This window comes from Kwoniella mangroviensis, chromosome 2 (assembly GCF_000507465.2).
Source record: "Kwoniella mangroviensis CBS 8507 chromosome 2, whole genome shotgun sequence".
Classification (NCBI taxonomy): Eukaryota; Fungi; Basidiomycota; class Tremellomycetes; order Tremellales; family Cryptococcaceae; genus Kwoniella; species Kwoniella mangrovensis.
In genome coordinates this window covers 1,675,765-1,700,865 of record NC_088828.1, presented here as the reverse complement: position 1 = coordinate 1,700,865, position 25,101 = coordinate 1,675,765, and the positions used below count along the sequence as shown (strand labels likewise).

At 44.5% G+C, this 25,101-nt stretch overlaps 7 protein-coding genes and 1 non-coding gene across 8 annotated transcripts; 5 read left to right on the top strand and 3 right to left on the bottom strand.

The window, feature by feature from the left end:
• Positions 1–204: 204 nt before the first annotated feature.
• I203_107498 (dihydrolipoyl dehydrogenase) lies at positions 205–2,712 on the top strand (the record flags this gene model as incomplete). Its single annotated transcript, XM_019145578.1, has 11 exons — positions 205–225; positions 302–490; positions 779–852; positions 969–1,341; positions 1,405–1,529; positions 1,612–1,744; positions 1,811–2,009; positions 2,078–2,276; positions 2,348–2,363; positions 2,427–2,580; positions 2,663–2,712. 11 exons carry the CDS (start codon positions 205–207, stop codon positions 2,710–2,712), a joined length of 1,533 nt encoding a protein of 510 aa, XP_019005397.1.
• A 185-nt stretch (positions 2,713–2,897) lies between these two features.
• On the top strand, positions 2,898–3,013 carry I203_107497. The gene has a single exon (XR_002021884.2). It is a non-coding gene; the product is annotated as a 5S ribosomal RNA (ribosomal RNA).
• A 386-nt stretch (positions 3,014–3,399) lies between these two features.
• I203_107496 (uncharacterized protein) lies at positions 3,400–10,264 on the bottom strand (the record flags this gene model as incomplete). Its single annotated transcript, XM_065518202.1, has 30 exons — positions 3,400–3,592; positions 3,735–3,767; positions 3,826–3,844; positions 3,912–3,988; positions 4,044–4,179; positions 4,250–4,291; positions 4,348–4,399; positions 4,469–4,755; positions 4,819–4,882; positions 4,969–5,199; positions 5,256–5,356; positions 5,410–5,496; positions 5,553–5,622; positions 5,675–5,776; positions 5,839–5,897; positions 5,957–6,004; positions 6,064–6,233; positions 6,291–6,513; positions 6,577–6,662; positions 6,725–6,903; positions 6,957–7,034; positions 7,091–7,453; positions 7,512–7,728; positions 7,781–7,837; positions 7,888–7,985; positions 8,040–8,055; positions 8,108–8,505; positions 8,565–8,905; positions 8,958–10,061; positions 10,126–10,264. The coding sequence occupies 30 exons, from the start codon at positions 10,262–10,264 to the stop codon at positions 3,400–3,402; spliced, it is 5,070 nt and encodes a 1,689-aa protein (XP_065372932.1).
• Positions 10,265–10,875: 611 nt separating this feature from the next.
• On the top strand, positions 10,876–12,811 carry I203_107495 (uncharacterized protein; the record flags this gene model as incomplete). The annotated part of the gene is made up of 4 exons (XM_065518201.1): positions 10,876–11,076; positions 11,192–11,678; positions 11,803–12,426; positions 12,564–12,811. 4 exons carry the CDS (start codon positions 10,876–10,878, stop codon positions 12,809–12,811), a joined length of 1,560 nt encoding a protein of 519 aa, XP_065372931.1.
• Positions 12,812–13,151: 340 nt separating this feature from the next.
• On the bottom strand, positions 13,152–14,866 carry I203_107494 (uncharacterized protein; the record flags this gene model as incomplete). Its single annotated transcript, XM_019145575.1, has 2 exons — positions 13,152–14,287; positions 14,404–14,866. 2 exons carry the CDS (start codon positions 14,864–14,866, stop codon positions 13,152–13,154), a joined length of 1,599 nt encoding a protein of 532 aa, XP_019005394.1.
• Positions 14,867–15,570: 704 nt separating this feature from the next.
• Positions 15,571–18,752, top strand: I203_107493 (uncharacterized protein; the record flags this gene model as incomplete). Its single annotated transcript, XM_065518200.1, has 22 exons — positions 15,571–15,838; positions 15,918–16,043; positions 16,102–16,134; positions 16,194–16,301; positions 16,359–16,423; positions 16,489–16,514; positions 16,604–16,751; positions 16,814–16,859; positions 16,919–16,977; positions 17,034–17,094; positions 17,149–17,255; positions 17,323–17,337; positions 17,397–17,492; positions 17,559–17,654; positions 17,713–17,738; positions 17,791–17,849; positions 17,908–17,953; positions 18,011–18,102; positions 18,172–18,256; positions 18,342–18,438; positions 18,525–18,677; positions 18,744–18,752. 22 exons carry the CDS (start codon positions 15,571–15,573, stop codon positions 18,750–18,752), a joined length of 1,821 nt encoding a protein of 606 aa, XP_065372930.1.
• A 367-nt stretch (positions 18,753–19,119) lies between these two features.
• Positions 19,120–22,059, top strand: I203_107492 (uncharacterized protein; the record flags this gene model as incomplete). The annotated part of the gene is made up of 8 exons (XM_019145573.1): positions 19,120–19,218; positions 19,347–19,655; positions 19,803–19,935; positions 20,028–20,299; positions 20,361–20,544; positions 20,608–21,510; positions 21,586–21,913; positions 21,981–22,059. 8 exons carry the CDS (start codon positions 19,120–19,122, stop codon positions 22,057–22,059), a joined length of 2,307 nt encoding a protein of 768 aa, XP_019005392.1.
• A 466-nt stretch (positions 22,060–22,525) lies between these two features.
• Positions 22,526–24,925, bottom strand: I203_107491 (uncharacterized protein; the record flags this gene model as incomplete). Its single annotated transcript, XM_019145572.1, has 4 exons — positions 22,526–23,054; positions 23,131–24,119; positions 24,194–24,766; positions 24,887–24,925. 4 exons carry the CDS (start codon positions 24,923–24,925, stop codon positions 22,526–22,528), a joined length of 2,130 nt encoding a protein of 709 aa, XP_019005391.1.
• Between the last annotated feature and the right edge of the window lie 176 nt (positions 24,926–25,101).

The window sequence follows — 25,101 nt, the reverse complement described above, 5'->3', positions numbered from 1 at the left end:
TGAGGATATGACGGACATCATGTGCCACACTCGCCGACGGATTTATCGGCACGGCTCAGTCCAGCAGCTAGCCATGGGATACATGGGATACATGGATTTGCCGTCAATCTCATCGACAAGTCAATTCACTTTGATCTCATATATCATATCTCATCGTCAACATACACCTCATATCCTCTCATAGCATACGAAGAAGTGTTCAAGATGCTCTCACGACAACCTTTCGTATGTTTTTATCTGCCCATCACATTGCATACCTTGTTTGTGCTTGCTGACCAACTCTCATCTCTCTTCGTCACAGGCTCAAAATCTCCTTAGACCCCTGTCCAAACCCTCCTCATCCTTCTCACGATCTTCCACTTTACCCCGATTGACATTCCTTCAATCTCGTGGGTTGGCAACTTCATCCGATCCTTATGATGTGGTAGTCATAGGTGGTGGACCGGGTGGTTATGTTGCGGCTATCAAGGCTGCTCAATTGGGATTCAAGGTGGGTTGAGCTCATAATCGTCTTTCAAGAGAATGCAGTGGGCATGGGCAGTCAGAAAAGGCAGATGGAGGAGTTTATCACATCAGTATAGGCTGTCCAAGGGGATCTGCTCAAGTGATCATGGACGCGGATCTGCTTACTCATCACCTTGGTGGCAAGAAATGGATTTTGTGCATTCTGTCATTAACATCGCGAATATCCTAGATTCGGAATGGGATAAGATGAGCCTGCGATCGTGCTCGCGATATGAAAACATCGCTGACTATTTTGATTCTGTTACATCCATAGACCGCCTGTATTGAGAAAAGAGGAGCATTAGGTGGAACATGTACGAACATCGGATGTATCCCATCTAAAGCTATGTGAGTCGCTGAGTGATATTTCATGACATCGAGATCTACCTAGCCAGACGGCAATGGCAACTGTGTCGAAATGTGTTTGTACTGATACATTATGCCGATACTCTATACTGTCACAGGCTGAACAACTCTCACATCTTCCATCAAACCCAGCACGATCTCAAGAACCGAGGTATCGACGTATCCGAGGTGAAACTCAACTTACCCAAGATGTTAGCAGCCAAACAATCTTCAGTCAAAACTTTGGCGAGTGGTATCGAAAATTACTTGTTCAAGAAGTACGGTGTTGACTACATTAAAGGGGAAGCTTCATTCGCCTCCCCATCAAAGATCGACGTGAACTTGTTAGAAGGTGGTGAAACTCAAGTAGAAGCTAAGAATGTAATTATCGCTACTGGATCCGAAGTCACTCCTTTCCCAGGTATCGAGATTGACGAAGAAAGGATTGTATCTTCTACTGGTGCTCTGGAATTGAAAGAGGTTCCTAAAAAGGTGAGTCATGCCTTCACTCCAGATCATACATACTATACTGATTATGTGGACTCTTCTGCTCAGATGGTCGTCATTGGTGGTGGTATCATCGGTCTCGAGTTGGGTTCAGTATGGTCCAGATTAGGTGCTGAAGTTACCGTTGTTGAATACCTCGGTGCCGTCGGTGCTGGTATGGATGGTGAAGTTGGGTGAGCAAAAGTTTCACAATACAACGTCTGTGTGTCACCATCCGAGTAATAAAATACTGACGATCTTTATGTTGTACCATAGTAAACAATTCCAAAAGATTCTCCAGAAGCAAGGATTTAAATTCAAGCTCAACACCAAAGTTGTCAGCGGTCAAAGGGAAGGTGACAAGGTCACCCTCAAGGTGGACGCTGCCAAAGGTGGTAAGGAGGAGACTGTGAGTTGTTTCGTCGCTTACAACCAATAGTGACCCAATGCTGACTATTGTCCTTCTTGCTATCAGCTTGAAGCCGATGTAGTGCTCGTTGCTATAGGTCGACGACCCGTTACCAAGGGACTCAACCTTGAAGCCATCGGAGTAGAGACTGACAAGAGAGGAAGAATTATCATTGACGATCAATTCAACACTTCTGTCAAGGGTGTTAAATGTATTGGTGATGTCACTTTCGGTCCTATGCTTGCCCACAAGGCTGAGGAGGAGGGTGAGTAAACCAAATGTTACACTACCTTGTCAAAATGGCGGAATACTAATTGATTTGTTCTTGTTTAGGTGTTGCCGCTGTTGAGATCATCAAGACAGGTCACGGACACGTAAACTACGATGCTATCCCCTCGGTAGTCTACACTCACCCTGAAGTAGCATGGGTTGGTAAGAACGAGGAGGAACTCAAGGCTGCCGGTGTAGCTTATAAGATTGGAAAATACCCATTCGCTGCCAACTCCCGAGCGAAGACCAACCAAGATGCTGAGTGAGTGTGATATCTTCTCAACCATAAAGAATTAAGCATTATTTGCTGACTCACGTTGTTACGTGAAATAGCGGTTTTGTCAAATTCGTATGTCCCCCTCTTTCCAACATACCTTCCAAAACACAAAGCTGATGCATTTCCACCTTCTAGATCGTGGAGAAAGAGACCGATCAGGTCTTGGGTGTTCACATCATAGGTCCTAACGCAGGGGAAATGATCGCTTCAGCAACTTTGGCATTGGAATACAAGGCTTCTGCTGAGGATATCGCTAGAACATGTCATGCTCATCCAACTTTATCGGAAGGTATGTCATTTTTTCCATCATTTTTTTCATCGGTTTCTCCAATTTTTCAATCACTGACATACTATTTTGGCCCGGAATATAGCCTTCAAAGAAGCTGCTTTGGCATCTTACGATAAAGCTATCAACTTCTAAATTATCAATAATAGTATAAGAGTCAAAAATGTATAGGATAGGATAAATGCTAAAGGTCATTTCATATGATATGGTACATGCAGGCATTTTATTTGACAAGGGTTTGTTTGCTATTGTCACTGGTCGTGCAGCTAGGCATGCCATTATGGAATTACAAGTATGGACCACATTCAATCTCCTCTATCTACGGCCATAGAATTCGGAAAACATCGCATCCCGTCAGATCTGCGCAATTTAACCTGGGTGTCGCTCGGTAAGTACCAACGTGGGGGACCAGTTGGGAATCCCGAGTGCTGTAGTTGTTTTTTGCTTGCTTGTGAAGCATCATTCTTAGGGTATGTGGATGAAAAGTCGTATGGTCTATGGTTACTTTTCATGTTACGAGCGTCAAGTGATGACATTTTGCGAGAACCGAACGATGTCCATCTGGAAGACTGCTTTCAACGATTCAACATACAGGTTGACATAAATGTATACACAGCAATATTTCCTATCCTTACAACCAGAAGGCGATATCTACACATATATACAAGCATTTTTATGCGACGGGAAAAATTCAATACAGTCTAAACAAATCCACGAGTACTCGCTGATTTATTGTTAATACCATTCGATATCTATCCCATGTCTTTCCTGATATCCACATAACAAAACTTGATCATATCAGCATTCTCTTGAAAGATGTAATCACATGATCAATCCCAACAAATCCTCCTCGTTCCCATCTCCACCTACGTCCCCACCTTTATTCGCGGCCGAAGCGACATTGGGCATATCAGCGACATGTTGATCTGCGTTCTCTTCGTCGAGGTAAATTGAGGTGCCATTACGGACACCCTGAGACAGGATTCGAGATTCGACCGTTTCGAGCGTCGCGTAGCTAATCGCAATTGAGCCATCAGTATTAGGAGTTGGTAGTGAGTATGGATAGATGGAGGGATGGATGATGGATGATGGATGATGGATGATGGATGATGGATGATGGATGATGGATGATGGATGGATGGATGGATGCGACATACCAGTATACGGAAGTTTCCTTGTCTTGGCCGAGTCTATAAGAGACATCCATCAGCTTATCTATGCGAAAGGTCAACATAAGAGATAGCTCACCGATCAACTCTTCCGATCGCTATGAACAGAACCGTTGATGTCAGCTTGTAGTATGCAATCGAGTGATGGACAATGCCATAACTCACCTTGCAGCTCAAAACTATGTCTCAAGACAGGCTCAAGGATATGAACCACTCGGCAGCTGGTGAGAGTCAATCCGGAACTACATGATCGTCAGCTTACATTTTGAATCATACCACATTGAATTTCCAAATCACCTTTCCTTCTCAGCATGAAGCAAAAACACCTTTATACTCTTATCCTTCAAAAACTTGTCCACTACGTCTTTTCGTTTTTTGCCTTCGTCAAATGACGTGAACTTGATATCGTTCGCTCGGAGGGCTTGCATTACGACTGATCAACGAGCAAGAAATCAGCTGAACTCATCATAGGCATAGACCTGGTCGTCGAGATCTTAACTGACTGTTCAAACTATCTGACCAATTCGAGAAGATCACATGACGAGCTGGAAAACCACTGTCAGCTGCATAACGGTAACTGATCACTCCTTTGGCAGCTCACCATTAGGCTCTCGTGACTTGAAGTATAACAAATGTTTGATCAAGAAGTTAATCTATATTCGAAACCCTCATCAGTATCACGAACCTGTCTTTCAATATGTCATTGTTCTCAAGACACTCGCCTTTGACCCATATTCCCCGAGCATATCCATACCCCTCACATCTCTTATTTTATCCATATCCATCATTTTCAACCTCCTCAAGTCGGCATTTCTCCTCTCTCGTTCAACTTCTTCTATATACTCTGCGCTTACTTCCTCGTCTTGAGATTCGGGTAGTTGCGCACTTGATCCGACTTCCGCTTCCACTTTCATCTCGTCATCGTCTTTGGCTTTTGAGCCCGGATCCGTGGAAGAGGTATGACTCTTATGCGAATTTAGTTTGATCTTTGTGACCTCTTTTCCATCGACTGCACAAAGAAGAAAATCAGCTAATTCACCGGTACCCGGGACAAACCTAAGGATCGACCTACTATCCATCCTACAAGAAGGACATTTCCTTCCCATTGGCGATTTCCTGTATTCCTTGTAACAAGACTGCGATTCCCAACGAAGAACGACATCAGTTTGTGATATCCAGAATACACGCTAATAAAGTAGAATTTGATATATTGTATACTCACGGAGCAGAAGTAATGACCGCATTCGAGAAGTACCGCTTGAGTATCATCACTACTTCCAAAGCAGATTATACAGTCTTCTCTGATATCTTCATGATCTCGATCTTTGTTACCCAGATATTGGAGGTATCGACCTTTGACTACCATTCTGGCCAATTTGACTTCCAACCTTTCGATCTCTGCACTATGTCTATTGATAGATATAGCCAGATCTTTGTATTCTGGAGCAGTAACCTGGTTTGCACGTCATTAGCTCAGTCCTACAGTGGACTTAGACAGCTTTGACTTACAGAGTCTGAAATTTCCTGCAGAGCTGCAAAATACTTTACACGTCTGTTGAAGGTAGCTTGGAACAGATCCAACTCCTCGTTCAATTTAACGACATATTCAGCTGAGAAGTCAAGTCAGTGTTATATCATCCATTTTTGCTACGCGTTCACTCACTTTGTTTAGCAATGTAAGCCTTCAGCATTGAAGCCATCCGCTGCGCGATGAGTACTTCCTCGTGTCGATTTGGTCCAGAAGCCACGCCTGATCGACGAGTATAAGCAATGGCCTCATTGTGAGATGATCTTGTCAAAACTCACCATAAAGATCGATGAGTAAACCTTTCAGAGGTCTCTCACAACCCTTCTCAACTCGAGCATCACGGAACGCCTTAGTGTTGATATTAGCGAAATCTGAGTGATTACTTGATTTGATAGCTCACTTGTCTCTCTGCCATCAACAGTGCAGTCTGTTCTTTCAACTCATCAGGTACATCTTTTAAAGTGCTTTCAGCTACAGCGGTCATAGCTGCTTTAGTGGTTCTCTACAAGTGCAGGTTGCAGATGAGCTGAATAATTTTCTCTGACTTCTGCTATAACGACTCACCTGCTTCTTTTGCCTGGCTTCAAATTCCTCCAGGGTAGTTCGATTCTCGAGCAGGAATTCTGCCAGAGTCCAATGATTAGCATGATCACCACTTCCATTTTCTTGAGATGAATCTCACCTCTACGATCAGCAATCGCAGCTGCATGAGCTATCAAGTACGCTTCGACTATACAGCTACGTCAGCTGGGTCTGTCTTCCTAGTTACAGTATCAGTCAACCACTCACCTTCTCCTTGTGCTTTCAAAGCTTCGGCATAGAATTCCTGTTCCGGATCCTCCACTACAGTGCTCTGTCCTGCTTTTGCGTTACCGGCACTATCCTCCGTACTATCTCCTTCAATTGGAGACGAAAGGAGAGCTATGATCTTAGCTCTCCACTCGAAAACGAGATATGCACTATGACGAGATGTCAGTCGATTCATACTGCATATATGACAGATTATTTAAGCTCACTTGTCATTCATGATCTCAAGCAGATCATTCAGTTGGTTGATAGTATCGTTCGACAATATACCACCTCTATTATCGGTCTCTTCGGTCGTGAGTTCCGCGACATCGTGCAGAGCTGCTTTCTGACCGAGTTGACGTTGAAGGTATTCTACAGATGAATTGGCACTGTGCAAGGGTTGTTTGAGGATTTCTTTTCGTATGGAATCAGCTTGAGCATAACAGTCGACTATAACGAATGTCAAAACATCAGCTTCCAGCATCAACCGTCGATTCGGGGCAGCCAGCTTACTCTCTTCTTCTTGCTGTTTGAGCATATGTCGGACATCACCTTCAAAGAACCAAGCTTGATGCAGTACAATGAGAATTTCCCGGATTCTACGTATGAATTTTCGGGTTTGAGCAATACAACGGCAATGTATCCCAAGAAATCAACCCACGTTTGTCTAGCAGTAGTAATAGCGAAAGCCTTTTCTTTCTCTTGCTGAGTTTGATGGCGTTCTGGCGTATTGTTCCTGTCAAGTTCCGCAGTATCCTCTCGACCTCCCAAAAGCTCTTTTAGATGTTCTCGAACGGGTGCAAGCTGCTTGGTCAATATCGTCCTGACCTTTTCATATATCTACAAAGCCCGATCAACGATGGTATTCAGTACATAGAGTATAAATCACTCACGTTGATAGCCGTAAGATATCGTACTTCATCATTTTCATCGAGGATTAGCAATTGAGCCTTTTTGATCATTTCTCGGGTCTACATAAATTATGATCAGTCAGTCCAAATATCAATCAGACTCCCTGAATGCTCACTTGTTTTCGGGTGTCAAGTAGGAATTCTTGCGTATGGTCGTTCCTCATCTTCTCCAAAGCCTCACTCATAGTCATTAAAGCCCTACCGAGATGTAATCGCCTCTCTGCTCTGGGGACGACTCCCTCACCCATCTGACCAACTTGAATGTGGGTACAGATTTGCCTGAGATTCCTCAAACAGGCAATAAACAGCTGACGGTCTAATGCCCAATCTTCAGGTCTTGGTTCTCCCGGATAGAGAGGTAGACGCAGTCTTTCTCTAAATCGGTCGAGGGTATCGTTGTAGTAGTGCAACTCAATCTCTGATAATTCGATAGGAACTACATACCGGGTCTGATGAGGGAGATTGAATTCACCAGAGACCTAATTCAACGAGGTTTAGCAAGAATCAAAGATATCATGTCAAACTGATGTCACATACCTCTTTTTTGGTAGTACGGACTGCAATTGCACGGAACAAACCTTCGAACGCAGATCGCATGGATGCTTGCTGAAGTCGGTGCCATATTCGTTGATCATACGGAATGAGAGGCACTCGAAGAAATTTGAGGGAACCCATAAGATCCTTGATATCCGCTCTGGCGGGAGTGCCCGAAACAGCCAGTGAGTTTTTACGAGGTATCAATGACACCATGTTGCTACGAGGATCGAGTCAGTTGATGGTGTATACGACAAGATTACACTACCCACGCTGCATCTGATTGATCGCCCGCAAGCTGTACCTCGTCCATGATCACTCGCCACCATCTATAAACGCTGTCAGCTGAGCATTTCGAAGGTGAACAAGCGCGACTTACTCAACCATCACAAGTGGACTTCGAGGTCTTTCGTTTGGTTTGTAGTTAGCTGTAGATCGCCTACTTCTCGGCGGTGCGGGTAAAGCTACCTTAAGGTCCTGCGATACTGAGAAGGTACAGTAGATTAGGAAATGTCACCTTTAAATTGAGACGTTTTGCTTACAATCCCTATCAAAGGCAAATCAGCAACCGTCTGAGCGTTTCAATGCGTACAACTCACTGATAGGTGGTAAGCACGATATCATGGGCTCTGACATACTCGACAAACTGTCTCTGAGTAACTTGTAGAGTTCCTTCTTCCTCATCCTGAACTTCAGGCTTCGCATCATCATCACCATCAATATCGATCGCATCATTACCATTGACATCTACTTCTACTTTGACTCTCCTACTAGCATTGTTCCTAGCGTATTTATTCCTGATTTGATCTCTGAATGCGACAGCCTTTCGTTTCTTCTCAGCTTCAGCAGCTTTCATCCTAGCTGATCTCTGCTTCTCCACTCCCTTTTGTAATGGCTTCCAACCCTCATACACGCATACTCGTAGAGTGGGAGCATGTCGTTGCATTTCGGATACCCATTGTTTCAGTAAAGATGGCGGAGTTACAATGAGCGTGGTCTGTAGGAATCCTTTTGTAAATTACATGATCCGAAGGAAAGTCAAGGAGACAGACTCACAGCAACCTCGGTGACGTTCAGCTGAGCTTGATCGTCCCAAGCTTTTCTATCTGCAAAGGCAGCTTGTTCACCCTCTACCCATCTTTTGACCTCCTCGATTTCCATCCCAGGGGTTCCATGCAGCAGATCAATGACAGGCACCGGATCTGGGGTAGCTTCTTTCTCCCTTTTCTTTGATTTACCTCCCTTGCTTTTATTGGTCGTTGCTCGATGCGGTTCAGAAGAGATAGTGAGGGAACCAGAGGCCTGAGAATGAGTTGGAACACAGACAATACGAGGCTCTGAGAGAGGATGTCGGTTGAGAAGGACAAGAGCGATTGCTTCTACAGTCTTTCCGAGACCTATGATAGTAGATCAGCTGATTTCTTGCTGGACATTATGTAGTCAGCTCACCCATTTCTTCGCACAGCATCGTACCTCTTATTCCCGATAGGTTCAAGAGCGCAGGAACATCGTTCTCCTCTTCATGCGTCAAGTCATCTGAACCTCTTTCAGGCGATGCCTCTATAGCTTTTCCCTTCCCTTTCCTATCTACTTTGGTAGCTTGACCAGGTCCACCGACAAGCTTCAGATCACCAGTCAATCTTCTATATGCCGCCCTTCCATCTTTCTGACCGAAGTCGTAACCTTTCCAAAAACCTACTGGATCATGATTCTCTTTCTGATCGGTACCTTGCTCCCTCTGTAAGAGTAATCTAACGGTTCTAGTTTGGAATGGCAACAATCTCGATATCATCTCTTTCGGTTGAAGTTGATTTGCAGAATAGTTGAAAGGAAGATCGGGTGCAGGCCTGAGACAAGCATAGAAGTCGTTCAAAGCAGCCGCACGAGATTCTAGCTCTCTTCGGAATATCCTTGCTGTTGGAGAAGGAATGAGGGAATGCAGGATTAGACCAAGCATGTCGTGACCGATTTCTGGAAGGGGGTCGAATATAGTTCCCATATTCATCATCACATTGATAGTGAGCAAAAGCTTGATGTCCACACCGTCATCCGAATCATTAGGCAACCAACAGAGTTTCAAATTGGATTGTAAGTCGAATCTTCTCTTGTCATCTCTATAACCCCCTTTCCTCATCGGTTCATACTTGGGATCCAAAGATAACAAAGCATGTAACCAATTTTGCATATCCCATGCTGTAGATGAAGGGATCCATTCTTTATTTACCGATCTAGGTAATGATTCCAGTTCGGCTAAAGGCTTTTTCTTGTGAGTACCTGGTAAGTGGACTTTGACCCCTTGTGAGTGAGGGCCGGATTGTGCGAGGTGAGCCGGTGGTGAGTAGTTTGGTCTCACTAGATCATCCGCTGAGGCAATATCTAGTGTGTTGTACGGTTCTAAATTGTCGTTGAGCTTCGAGCGTAGAGAGGTGTATAGCTCGTATGCTGGGTTAGGCTGTGGCCCTCTACCCCAGTAGAATACTTCTGCGTGTGGGATTTGAAGTGTACTTTCGATGGTACAGGTATGAAGGTGGAAGTGGGTGACAGAGAATGAGGCTATCTCACAGCAAGCTTAGATGGACTATTCATTACTCCAAGGAGGAAGGAGAACTTTGCTCACCATCGCCGTCTTTCCCTTTGCCTTTGCTTCCCAATGCCGCTTCTACGCTCTTGGCCAGCTGATCGACGTCATATCTGTGCGCAGGCAGTTCAAAGGTGTATGCGCTGGTAGAAGGGAAGGTAGTACCCGCACCTGACATTTCGTCAAGATGCAAGTCGGTCAGCTTCCTCTGTCGGATCAGTGACAGTGCGATGATGATCAAAGAAGAAGAAGGAGAGCTGAGGTCGGTTCAATTGATGTGCACTTGCGTTAAACTTATCTACAGCCAGAGGTAACAGTGAACAATAGCATCGTCAGCTTTCCCACGGGGTAATCGGCATCATCCACGTGGAGTGAGTTTGTGCCTGGCATGATATGTCTGAAAGATGTCAGTCGATCCGTGCGTCGGGTCTAGCAGTAGTACGAGTAGTAATCACTATCGTCGAATCTGGTATGCCTATGACCATTGTCAATTGTGAGACATACAGAACTGGACAACTTTGTATACCTAAGTTATTCAGCCGACCACGCAGGTCCTACGACAATCCCGAGACGAGACATCAATCTCATCGTCATCAAAAGGAGAAACAAAACCCTTTATCTCGTAATTGCGGCACAGGTGATATCGAGGTTTAGATCCGTCGAGAAATATCATCTGGAAGAAAGAAAGTGAGAAACAGATAAATCACAAACGTCCAATTACCATTCTTCTTATCTTCAATAATTCATAATCACAACGCGTCAAACGTCGAAGTCAGAGCTCTTTGCAGAATGATACCATCAACGTCCATAGCCCGATCATCATCACCTCTTCGACCCAATGACTCCTCTTCATCTCATCTATCCTCGAAATCAGAAGCGCGAAGAGTAGCCCTATCGGCCCTGGAAGGTTTAGGTACAGGTCAAGAGCTAGAAGATCATAGGCGTAGTCCACCTGAACAAGTGAGAGATCCAGAGGGTGTCTTACTCAAGGTAAGTCTCCATAATCTCATGCAAAGTATGTATACATAAGGTGAACTAACGGTCTTCGGTGCAAATTGTATTGGTATATAAGCTAATACCTCCTGATGTATTTTCGATTGAAAAGTTTATCGAACATCTCACATCAACTGAAAATCAAGATTCCGAGCCTCATCTTACAGCTATAGGATATGAACTTGAAGCTCTCCTATCGATATACGGTGGATCAGCAGTCAAACTTTCTTTTGCGTCTAGACCATCATCAATCATCTCTTCTTCATCGCTTACCACCCATGACTTACCTCCTTCATTACCTACTCCATCCTCGGTCTCGAGCAGGATGGAAAGAAGAAGAGATAGTCAACAATACACAGATGCGTTATGGGATTTAGAAATCGGTTTTACACCTGGAGAGAGGATACGTTATGAGATCACTTTACCAGTATACGAAGAAGGTGAATCACTAGATGGGATAGATCCTTCAAAACTGCCCGAGAAACCACCTACGATGAGGATACTGGTTAGTCTACCGCCTACATACCCCAATTCAAGTCCACCGCAGTTACAGTTGTTGGGAAGGTATCTGGGTAGTTTTGGAATAGATAGTGGATTGTGTGAGTGTCTTCTCAGTGTTCACGAGACAACAGTCCTTAGATAACCTTGATCTTCCCTTATACATGTTTCACAAATGGGAAGAAAATTTGTGTGATTGTCCGCTGACATTGTTATTCTTTCCAGTCGGCGATATAACCCGCACATACATCTCTTCAACCGGTGTGCCATTCGTCCCAGGCGATGTTTGTGTATTTGACGGTCTGACTCACGTCCAATCAGTCGTAAGACAATGGTACATCTCCCATCTCTCCTCATTACAAGAAGGTGAATCTGCCCGTGATGCAGAACGAAAACAAAACCAAATTCAGAATCAGAATCAAAATCAGCGTCAGGCAGTGGAAGAACATCATCTTATACGAGGAATGTCCACTTTGGATATCAATCATGCCGAAAGAGAACGAGAATATCACTTTCCATTAGACACAGGGGAAATACCAGAATCATCGTCGTCAATGTCTGGACCTCCCACACTTCGATCAACATTCTCATACTCCTCCTCACCTAATGATTCTTCGGATGACCTCATCGACGTGAGCAAGTTGAAGATATGGACGTCGGAACCGATCGTAGATCGTAAATCAACGTTTGTAGGGCATGCGGTAAGAGTGACCAACGAACGCGAAATACCGTTGATCATACATGAACTACTGAATGATAAGAAAATCGCCAAAGCGGCTCATCCGGCTATATTCGCTTATAGACTTGTGAGGGAGGTTGGTGGAGCGGCGGGCAAAGTATATGAGAGTGGTGAGTGAATTGCCTCTAGTCGTCCATACATTCTTTCAATGAATGATCCTCTGACCGTTCTTTCACTTGAAAGAAAGTCGACGTACCGAGAATAATGGTACAAGTACATGGATTAATCTGACTGATCAATACTTTAGACTACGACGATGATGGCGAGACAGCCGCTGGATCCCGTTTAAAGCACCTCCTGGACATACTGGAATTGGAAAACGTATTGATAGTGGTGACAAGGTGGTTTGGAGGTATACACCTAGGTCCAGATAGGTTCAAGCATATCAATCAGGCTGCTAGGGACGCCTTGGAGCTGGGTGGATTCTTGAATGAAAAGAAGGAGAAGGATGAGGAAAAGAGTGGAGCGAAGAGGAGAGGTGGGGGTAGAAAATGATCGGTGTCGTGTTTAACATACATCAATTCATAGAATAGATTTTTCATTATATCTGCATTGTTCGTTTTGGGAATTAATCATGCTTTTTCAGTCTTATGCACCTATGAATTAATGATATGGATGATGTATAGCATACACAGATCAAACGCTCGAATAAATGCAAATATGAGTGTAGCAAACAAAAAAAAACGCAGACAAGAGCGTGCGTTATACTTCTTCATCCCTGAATGGCATATAGATATATCAGACGCCATATACTATTCTCTTACAATGCTACAGTACAAGAGTACAGAAGTACATTAGTCTTTCTCACTCTTCTTTAACCCAATCTCAAATGTAATCACTTCTTCCTAGCTTTACCTCTCGCCACTCTCCCTCTCCAAGCCCCTCTCCCTCTCCCTCTCCCTCTCCCTCTCCATCCCCACGGACCACCTCTCTTCGCCGCCGTGGTCTTTTTGGGTCTAATGTCCTCCTCCTCACTCTCATCATCACTCCTTATCGTCCCAACTTGATCCCTTCTAGTCGTAGTCGTGGATTTCGCGTTCAACTTATCTACACCTCTCCTCCAATGATTCTTATAGAAATCTTGCCATTTAATCTCTAGATCACTTATAAGAGGTATATCCCATTCATTCTTTTTGACCAACTCGAATTTATCCAGAATCGATATCGACGATCCATGTCCGCCACTGAACGATCGATCGTGATTCTCTTTATCTTCTAGGTCTTCTCCTGGTTCATCAGGTGGGAACAGGTCATTTGCGAGTGTTTGGTTCTTTTGCTTTTCAGGTGATCTAGATTTGGATTTGGATTTGGATTTCTTTTTGTTGGTATCTGGAAAGTCCAGATCGACTTCGTCAAATGGGAAATCACCATAATCATCTTCCTCCTCTTCGTCTTCATAGTGATCTTCATGATAGTCATGTTGATTCGAATCGAAATTGAGATCATTGGTATCATCCCTAAATAGATCATCCAGAGTCGGTCCATCCGGAGCTTGAGCTTCTGACCCCAGTCTAATATTGATGAGTTCTTCCTCATGAGAAGGCAATATCTCTTTACCCTTTCCTTTCTCCCTACGTCTCTTCTGTACTGCCAAAGGTTCTTCTTCTTCTTCTTCTTCTTCCTCATCCTCATCCTCATCGTCACCAGATTGAATGACTTTACTACTTTTCCCTTTCTTATTGGGCGAGCCAGAATTATCTTTCTGAGAGATGGCTATCGTTTGATCATTCTCTTCGTCCTGATCTGAGTCGTCCGAGAGGATCACCAAAGATCTCTTCTTACCTCTCGATGAAAGTGGTGACGGTGTCCAATTGACAGGAGAGGAAGACCTGAAATTCGGGTTCGCCTGTTGATGACGATTCGAGTGAGAGGGAGAATGGGGAGTTTGGGGGTAAGGTCCAGAGGGAATGTCGGAGTTTAGTGATGGGAGAGAGAATGCTGGTGTGCGTAAAGGCGGGGATGATGGGTTGGCTAGATATATTCCACAGGTCAGTACATCCATATACCATTCGTGATCATATATCCGTAGCTGAGTTGAAGAGGTATGGTGGGTATGCTATCATGATGGGTGGTGATAATCCACTTACCTATAGGTGAGTGTATCGCCACTTGCTCTCTTACTTCTTCATCCTGTATTAAATCCATCGGCACCTCCAATCCATATTCACTCTCATCAAGTTCATCGATCTCTTCTTCTATCCTAAGCTGATTCTGAGATGAGGATGATGTCCCTCCTTCCTTTTCCTGCTTGTCGTTGATTCTAGACTTGAAATTGGGTACTTCCCTTTCCCACTGACTGAATCCTATAGTCTCCAATCCTTCAAACTCGTCCTCTTCGCCGTCCTCTTGGATGCTGTCGAAGTGCATCTCAACTTCGTTGGAGCTTGTCGGTTTCTTGACAGGCGAGGAAGGTTCTCCGGGGGAAGTTTGAGATGACATCGGTAAATGATATGATCGGACGGGAGGGGATTTATTGGGATCGCGAGAGAGTGTATATACGTGTGCGAAGGACAGTGCTATTGGTGATGTCCTAGCTGACATAGGAGACATCTCCGAATGATAAAGGTGAACTAGATGATAGCTGACGAGATGTAACGACAAGAGGAAAGATGAGGAGGATGGCTCAAGGTTGAATCAACTGGCCATGTAATGTTCTCTTTTCATCCCTCCTTGATCATCGACGCGTTTGATTTCTCATGTTCATGGTGGGAATCACGTGACATCAGACTAACACGGTGGTTTGTGCGACCTATGGTGTAAGATCCCATCATTCTGATATCGTCTATCGGTACTTTGGCTGTTTCCTCTATTGTTGATTCACTTTGTCCAGACTTGCATTCGCATACACTTCTTGGTGCATCCACTTCCTCTCCTCGTTGTCATCATGGAGCAAATCGGAACCGCGCCGCTCGTTCAGCCGGTATCAGGTGAAGGTGGGAACATCGAGACGCCTTGACCTCATCCATATCCCGTTGTCAAGTTTCATCCTTCCTCTTGACGATCATTCGCAACTCCACAGTCAGAGAGGCGTCTCTTGGCAAATGTGTTACAGCTGTGTTACCATCTGTATCCACCATTCACCACACCACACCTGAAAATTCTCTTAAAATATCATCTATTTCTCTTTATACTAACAGTAACGTTCATTCACTTCGTCGTACTAACTCTGTCATCTGTACTGCTGGTCAGTACATCCTTCACTTCCGATCCTTTTCATACCGCAACCTCCTTCATCGGTGACGATTCGATACACGATGCCAAAACAACGATCTTCAAAACTATCATTCGACTCCGGTCCACCCATGCCCTTCGGTGGATATGCATTCAACGCACCTTCAGCTAATGCTTCATCTGACGATCGACCAATCAATAATGGTCCGACTTTCCTTGCCAGAAACAAGACTGAACGAGGCAGATTACAAGGATTGGTTCATACGATGAGTAATCTGGGTGATAATGCAAATCCTATCACGAAAGCTTCAGGTTGGACGGAGAAGATGAAAGTATGGATGGTCAATGAGGGTAAGTATTATCCTTCCATCTCCTGGTTCATCATTAAGATTTAGGTGTGATGGTCTGAGCTGACGAAATGGGACTGTAGGTGGTAGAAGGATTTTCTTTTTCCTTTGGATATTTCTTCACATAATGGCATTTGCATTTGCCTTGGTACACTATCAATTGAAAGATAATTTCGTTACTGCTAGATCAAGTTTTAATTGGACGTTCTGTAAGTCAGCTAATTGCTCCGAAATCTGGGTTAAGCTGATACGAAATTTCATGTATAGCCGCTGCTAGAGGTGCCGCTCAAGTATTACATAGTGAGCTGCCCCAAGCACCCTGCATTCCAACAGCTGACTAGTGATGTCAAACGTCTCAGTCGATATCATCTTCATTCTCTTTCCCGTCTGTCGTAATTTCATCTCACTCCTTCGACGAACACCGCTCAACGATGTTATACCTTTTGATAAAAATATCACGTTCCATAGTGAGCTTCCTCCCGAAACGCAATATATGTGGCAGAATAGCTGACGGCATTTGATAGAGCAAGTCGCTTGGATGATCGTTCTGTTCTCCTTGATTCATACAATAGCTCATATGAGGAACTTTGTCAGTTACGATTTCCGCTTTTATGCAGAAAAAATAGCTGACGTTGCTTGGATACATATGTATAGGCTTTGCTTGCGATAGCAACGAATACGTGAGTAATCTACTCAGGCTCGGTGGATCTAACTCTATCCAGCTCGAATGGTACGGTCAACACTTGAAGCTGATGAATACCTTCTTCAGGGGTATTGTCGGTTTCCTTGAGTTCAACTTTATCACTGGACCCGGCGCAACAGGATGGATCATGTGGGTAGCTCTAGGTGTGATGGTATGGTTTGCAATGGAGAAGCGAAAAAGAGCGCATTTCGAGAGATTCTGGTATTCTCATCATGCAAGTATCAGCTAAATTTGTCCCATAAGAGCGAATGGTCGAGCTGACTGTTGGTCCAATAGTTGTTCATCGTGTTCTTCGTTGGGTGGCAATTACATGGAATGTTCTGTGAGCCTTCCCTGAGCTTCCCCGCGAGTGTCAATAAGCTAAGTTATTTGTGAACTCAGGTATGATCCAGCCTGATCGACCACCGTTCTGTTCTGCCGGTACAATCGGTGTATTCTGGGTGAGCTTAGCGGCTCCTGTTATCGATTAGGGCTATTAGCTGATGTGAACACTTAGAAATATTGGCTACCTGGTGGACTGGTCTGGATATCAGAACGTATCTTTCGTGAAGTTAGGGGTGAGCTGAGATACGCTATCAAGCTTCTACACAAAGCTCACACCGGTAATGCAGCTCGACACGTCACGTACATCTCCAAGGTCATCCAGCATCCTTCCAAGGTGCTGGAAGTACAAATCAAGAAAGAGAATACTACTAGAAGAGCAGGGCAATATATCTTCGTGAGTTAGCTAGCCCATCCAGCCAAAATGAGAGCTGAAAACCATATTCTGATTTACATTTGTATAGATCAACTGTCCCGAGGTCAGCGTCATATCCCTGACACAGCAAAGATTGAAGGTTTAGAGCTGATGATGTCACAGATATCATACTGGCAATACCACCCCTTTACGCTTACTTCTGCACCCGAAGAAGACTATATCTCAGTACACATCAGGTGTGTGGGAGATTGGACCACCGTGAGTGTAGTCATTGTTGTCCTCGATGAACAGACATCGAAAGCTGATCCATGGTATCTCTATCAGGCATTTGCGAAAGCTCTAGGGGCCAACTTTGATGCTAAGACCACTAAAGAGGAAGAAGCAAATGGCGGGAAAGTTGTGACTGCACCAACGAATAAGGTCAGTTGAGGACTGCAGGCGGAAAGCGAACGGGAGCTGATCGAATCTTCTGAAATAGGTCTTACCTCGAGTGATGGTAGATGGGTGAGCTATCTTAGATTTCGAACGGGATTCAGCTCATTATGACCTTGATCAGTCCGTTCGGATCAGCAAGTGAAGATTTCACGAAATACGAGACTATCTTACTTGTAGGCGGTAAGTCAGCTGTCTCAATACAATGCAATCGCTATGGGTGGCTGATGAAGACATCCAGCTGGTATTGGCGTTACGCCTTTCGCGTCGATCCTGAAATCTATCTGGTAACGTCCAGCTGATTCTTCCAGCTTAAACAGTACCAGCTGACAACGAATATTTAGGTACCGAATGAACAATTTCGGCAAAGAGAAGAAAACGAGATTATCAAAGGTTTATTTCGTATGGGTTATCAGAGATTTCGGTTCTGCTGAATGTAAGTTCCTTTAACTCTACGGAACAGAGACCAGATGTGACCTTACATTCTGAGATCGTCCGACAATAGGGTTTCACAGTTTGTTACAAGCCGTTGAAGCCGAGGATACGGAAGGTAGAATCGAAATTCATATTTACCTTACAGCCAAGATCGAGTGAGTTGCGGCCACAAAAGAGATCAATATGATATCACCTGCCCAGTCTTACTCCCAAGCTCCGCAGCTGATGTATCCTTTTTAGCGAGGACAAGATGCAGAACCTCCTGATCCAAGATGTCGGAGCTGATAAAGATACGATTACGAATCTACGTGCACCCACGCACTTCGGTAGACCTAACGTAAGTGTCATCCTATCTATCCACTGGAAGAACTCAGCTTCGAGAAAAGGGCCAAGGTCAGTAAGCTGATCGATATGGTGGGATAGTGGGATAAGGTGTTTGAATCCATCGCAAATAAACACCCCGATACAGATTGCGGGGTGTTCTTCTGTGGTCCGGCAGTATTGTCTAGAACATTGCATCAGATGAGTAATAAGTATACCTCCCCGATGGGATGTAAGTTCTTCTTCGGTAAAGAGGTAAGTTGTGTCAGCTCGCTTGTAATCATCACAAAGATCAAATAGCTGAATTTACTGCGTGGACAGAATTTCTAGATTGGAAGCCAGATATACCTTGTTGTTGCGCCAGCTTTCTACCCATACTCTCCAAACGCCACATGCGCATCGTACTGTGGTACTTCTGACCATAGAGATATGTACATATCCATAGCATACACTCTTTATGCATCACCGTCTGTTGTTACCAGTATGTTCGTTTCTAAGTTTCATGATGCTGCGAGCAGGGATGATTGACTGCCACGTGTCGACGATCAACGCGTTTGAGTTGAGCTTGGACCTCTTTCCCCCTCCATCTTCCACGCAACCACTTCATTTCACTCTGATATCTTTTGGATACAACTTCCTTTATCACCTCATTCTCATCGACTCCCGCTCTAACATATCTCTCCAAGTGATACGCAAAATGTCGCTCGCACCTCGTAAGAGAAGGACAGAGCGACATGACTCTCCCTCCGGCCTACCTCAGACAGTCAGAACTTATAGTGGATTGGAGGAGGAGAAGGTGAGTTGACTACTTTCGTGTCCAATGCTAAATTCAGTAGTAACGATCATAAAATATCCCTTTGTCCTACCGTGGGCTCAACAATGGCCTCATAAGATCTATATTGACCTGTATGCTGTGCTTGGTAGAGACGTTCCCCTCGTCCCGTCCCACCGGACTCATCAATTCGCTCCGAATACTTCTTCTCCTGGTCTACAGGTCTGATACTAACGGTATTAGCATTCATCATCCGATTCTGGCGAATAGGTCATCCTTCTCAAGTGGTGTTCGATGAAGTTCATTTCGGTTCTTTCGCGTCTCACTATATCAGACGAGAGTACTATTTCGATGTCCATCCGCCGCTAGCGAAAATGTTGAATGGTCTGGCAGCTTGGGTGGTAGGGTTCAATGGTGATTTTGGTTTTGAACAGATTGGTGATGATTACACTAGTCATAATGTGAGTGAATTGATCTTCCTTATTATGGCTTACGAAGAAATGGATTGTCAGAGATAATAAGGCTTCAAGATGCCGGATAGACCACGGAATGTCATATGCCCTACGAGAGGAAAGACCGCTGACTATAAGCTCAACTGATAACTATAGGTCCCATACGTCGGTATGAGAAGCTTCTGTGCCATCATGGGCTCCATCACTGTTCCTATCGTATTTGGAATCATGAGAGAATCAGGTTATCCAGTTGGAATAGCTTTACTTTCAGCTGCGTTAGTTGCATTTGGTGAGTTGTCACAGGCTTCTGCCCATTTCCTTGTACATAAACAATGTACTCCAGCTTACCCGTATCACGTCAATCGCCTCAACCCATTTCAGACAACGGTCACATCACTCAAACCCGACTTATCCTCCTTGATGCCGCCCTTGTGCTTTTCATGGCTCTTTCCTTATTCTCCTACGTCAAGTTCCACCAATACCGATACCAGGAATTCACCAATTGGTGGTGGTTCTGGCTACTCTCTACTGGAGGATGGTTAGCATGCACCTTGGGTTGTAAAATGGTTGGATTGTTCACTTTCCTGTCCGTTGGTGCTGCTGTGATTTGGGATTTATGGGAGATTTTAGATATCAAGAAGGGTCATTCTATGGTGAGCTAGAACTGGTGCAAACTCTTTGAACAAGGAGGTAGCTGACTCTTCGAGTACACAGGCTTACGTGTGGAGACATTTCTTCTATCGTGTGGTTGGTCTCATCCTCGTCCCATTCTTGATTTACCTTTCCTTCTTCTGGATCCACTTCAAAGTGCTCAAATATTCTGGTCCGGGCGATTCATTCATGAGTCCTGCCTTTCAAGAGACTTTGGCTGGTAACGAGCTGTTGCTTAATGCTCAAGGTGAGACAAAGTAACCCCGCAATTTTATGCAACCATATCTGACGTTTTTCACCTGCTTGATAGAGATCCGATACTTCGATACCGTTACCATCAAGCATAAAGATACCAAGCAGTTCCTTCACTCTCACGCTGACCACTACCCATTGCGATACGAGGATGGTCGAATTTCCTCTCAAGGTCAGCAGGTGACCTGTTATCCACACAATGATACCAACAATCACTGGCAGATCCTTCCTACAAAGGAGATCCCAGAATCAGGACGAGGCAGAGTAGTCCGACACAACGATGTGATTCAATTGAGACATATCGTTACTGATACCATCCTCCTCACTCACGATGTCGCTTCTCCACTCATGCCCACCAACCAAGAATTCACCACTATCGCGCCGGACGACGAAGATCGAAAGAACGATACGATGTTCAAAGTGGTCATTACCGATGCGCACGAAGGAGAACCGTGGAGGTCTTTATCAGGGCATTTCAAATTGGTCCACGTACCTACCAAAGTGGTTTTGTGGACTCATCCAACGGCATTACCAGATTGGGCTTACGGTCAACAAGAAGTGAATGGAAACAAGAATCAACAAGATAGAACCACATCTTGGTTCGTCGAGGATATCATCGCCGATGGAACCGGTAACGATTTCAAGAACCGGACTACCCACGTCGAACCTAAGAAAACTAAGAAAGTAGCTTTTATCAAGAAATTCTTTGAATTGCAAATCCTCATGTTACAGCATAATGCGGGATTGACTTCTTCCCATCCTTACGCGTCTACTCCCGTCGAGTGGCCATTCTGTCTCTCTGGTATAAGTTTCTGGACGGACTCGGAGACGAATCAGCAGATTTACATGATTGGTAATTTGCTTGGATGGTGGACTTGCGCCATATCATTGTCGGTCTTCGTTGGTATAGTCACGGCTGATATGTTGGCAAGGAGAAGAGGATTGGATCCTATCGAAGATGGTGAGTCAATGATACACACATCTACATATGATCATACTGACTGATAGCATTGCACCTTCCTTGCTCATCACTTAGCCATCCGAAATCGATTATATCGAAATACCGGCTTCTTCCTCGGTGCATGGGCATTCCATTATTTCCCTTTCTATCTAATGCAGAGACAGCGATTCTTACATCACTACTTGCCTGCCCATCTCGCATCTGCATTAGTGGCTGGATCAGTATTGAATTTCATCTTGGTCGAAGTGGTCAATTACCCTATCAGTTATCCGGGACCTAAGACTCGTTTGCGACCTGCAGTGAGAGCCAAATTGGGTAAGACCGGCTGGGGCGTGGTATCTGGTTTGTTGGTGTTGGTACTGGGGATGTTCTTATGGTTGGCTCCATTGACTTATGCTTTAACGTGAGTGAATAATCATTCAACATATGATTGTGCTGCAAGAGAAGCTGAATGTTCTGCGTGGTTGTAGGTTGACTGGCGAACAGGTCAATAGAAGGAAATTGTTGAGTAGCTGGACTCTCCATTTCGAAGCTAAGAAAAATCATTAAGATTAGATGATATGATACGGACGTATGCTGTCAGAACGAAGAGAGCCGCGGGTGAAAGAGAAGAAAGGTGAAGTGAATAAGTGGACAATGAATATCACATGATCAGCAGAGAGGTAGAGAGGGGAAGATATGCATAACAGATCTTGTTTGATTTTTTCCGCATTAGCCTCCAGGGACACGATCATGTTCGCTGTCATACATCCGTCACTGAAGCAATTTGAGATCGAAGTGCTATATTTGCATGAATGATTTGTGTATCTATGCTACAACTATCCCCTGAAATGTACTATGTACGTTCTAATATCCGTGTTGAATGGGTTATATGCGATATGTTGTCTAATCTGAAAGTTTGTATACTCTACTCTCTCGTATTCTACATCTAAGATCTCTCTATATTACATACAATCGAATAAGTAAAATTACTACTTGTTCAACCAAGACTATCTCCTCCTTTGAGAAGTCTATTTCACCAAGCATCTCCACCCATCCTCTGATTCTCCAACCATTCCCTATGTCTCCTCTTACCCAATTCCTCTAAAGACAAATCTTCAGAACCTTCGAAATCGGTTATACCAGGTATGATCAACGTCGAGTTCGATCTAGTATTATGTTTATACTTCGATCTCTTTGCAGCTGATGCCGATGATGATAAATTTGGTGATTTGATGAGCGTATCTGACTTATTATCATTATCACTCTCTTCTTCCTCTTCCAATTGATCATCGGGTTGTACCAAATCAGGTAAAGCATCAATCTCTTCTTCCATGATTGGTAACGGAGCATTCGCGTTAACTCCTGATTCCCTTGAGCTCGAGCGGGATTCGCCAAAGAAATCAGTCAATGCTGATCTCGTGTTAGACGATGCACCTTCAGCAGCGGCGTGACGAGGCGAGGTCACTGCCATCAACAGTTCTTGATCGTCCGGTTCGGCATATGGGTCGAAATCGATTGGTAGATCATATGACAAATCTGTAGGTCGAGGTTGAGCATCACCCCTATATTGATTTCAAATCAAAATTCATCAACAATCAGCTTGGCTCTCTTAAGTCCCGGTGGAAACGACAAACTCACCATATAGCTTCTTCCAGATCATTCAGCAACCTTGCCATACCACCACCTTCACCCTTCATACCCAATACGTTATCGGCCGATACGATCCCATACACTCCATCTCTCATCGCAGCTCCAAAAGCCCATCCTACACCTTTATATATCCCCACAACCTCATCCACATCCCTTATCGCAAAAGTCACTTCGTCTCCCCAAAACTTGACGTCTTTCACGGTTGGCGGTACAATCACATGACCGGTCTTCTTTCCTTCTTGTACAGCAGTGATCATAGGTGATTTCCAAGTCAGTTGAGGATCCTGCAATTTACTCTGTGATTGTTCGTGATTTTGATGGGCAATTGTCATCCTTCTTACCGAGGGTGGAATGGGACTTTCATCCACACCTAGTATCCATGGACAAGGTCTATCGGGATAAGTTATACACCATACGGCATCGAGGTAATGCCCCAGAGCCTGAATCAATTCCAGGACTATCGGTCTGACTCTCCTTGATCCTAATCTCTGAGCAATATCCGCGAAAGGATTTGGTAATTCTGAAATGCGGGGTTGAGTTGACATTCTTCTGTTCTGTATTACATGAGGAGATTTCATCCTTTCGTGCCTTTCCAGTACCTCCTCGTCTATAGCTAATTCGACATCTCTGAGAGCCATCATAGATTCGGTATTGAACACTTCGATGTAATCACCTGAGGCTGAGCCTGATCCCAGTCGCATGGATTTGGCTCGAGGGGAGAAGTTGGAATGTCTACCTCCGGGCGAGGACGAGGACGAGCCGGCTGATCCACCAGATCCGACGGGTTCCAAAGGTGATCCGGCGGGTGAGAACTGTCGAGACGACATGCCGTTCCGAGGTGAAGAGAGGGAACTTAAACGTGGTGAGGCAGTGGTATTCAGTGCTGGAGTTGTGGTTGTTCCGGGACTTGAACGACGGGATTGAATAGGTGAATGATCGACGGGGACGGTTGGAATGGGTTGCTCGACTACCCATTTCTGTTATACGAATCGATGATCAGTACCATCTCGCTGATGGTAGGTAGTCATTGTTTGATACTATCATAACTCACCCTCCATTTAGCCATGGCCATATCCTCCTTACTTCGCTCTTCCGCCGTACTTAAAATCTGCTTGGCCCCAAGAGGAGCCGAAGCATCCGTTATAGGTAGAGTGATCATTTCTAAAACTTCTTTACCCTTCCTTGAACCTGATGATGAAGGTCTCATATTGGATTTCTTATCCTGACTTTTGTGAATTTCGCCGGATGGTGTGTTGGATCCGCTGGTGTTTTTATTATCTAACTTGGTTTTTGACGAGGTCGACGATTCTGGGATTTGGGGAATTTTCCAAATTGCCAATGAACCTCTTCTACCGCTATTTGAGCTACTACTACTAGGGTTGATGGTCTGTGTGGATGATGATGAATGAGGTGTGGTAGGAGAGATTTCAGTAGGTAAAGAAGGTTGAGGGATTTGCAGAGGTTCTAACACTCTAGGTAAAGTTGAACATGTTGGCGATACATCGGTTGGTCGCGATTCCGGTTCAGGTCGAAATATCAAGGAACTGCTCGTACCGATCTGAGACGAGAATTGCGATTGAGACGAGGCCGCCTGGTGTTGTTGTTGATGTCGTGATGATAGAACCTGTAAGATAGGACAAGATGATTAATAAGCACAATTATCGATGAAGGAGAATAATGATAAGGCAGATGTGCACACTCCAGGAGATAATCAAGGAATGATGGAATAGCATAGGTGACTTACAGTTGAACCAGTCTCACTATCACCCGTGATCGAAACCATGTTATGATTGGTATCTGATGTCTCAACAATGACTTCAATACCTTGATTTCGATTCAGTTCGGATATCTGTCCAATTATGAAAAGAGTGTTCCTCCCGATTTCTATTCCCTTACGGTCGATACTATCTTCCTCTACTTGCTTGTTGTCCGAGACAAGCGAAAAGCCCCAATTTGTGA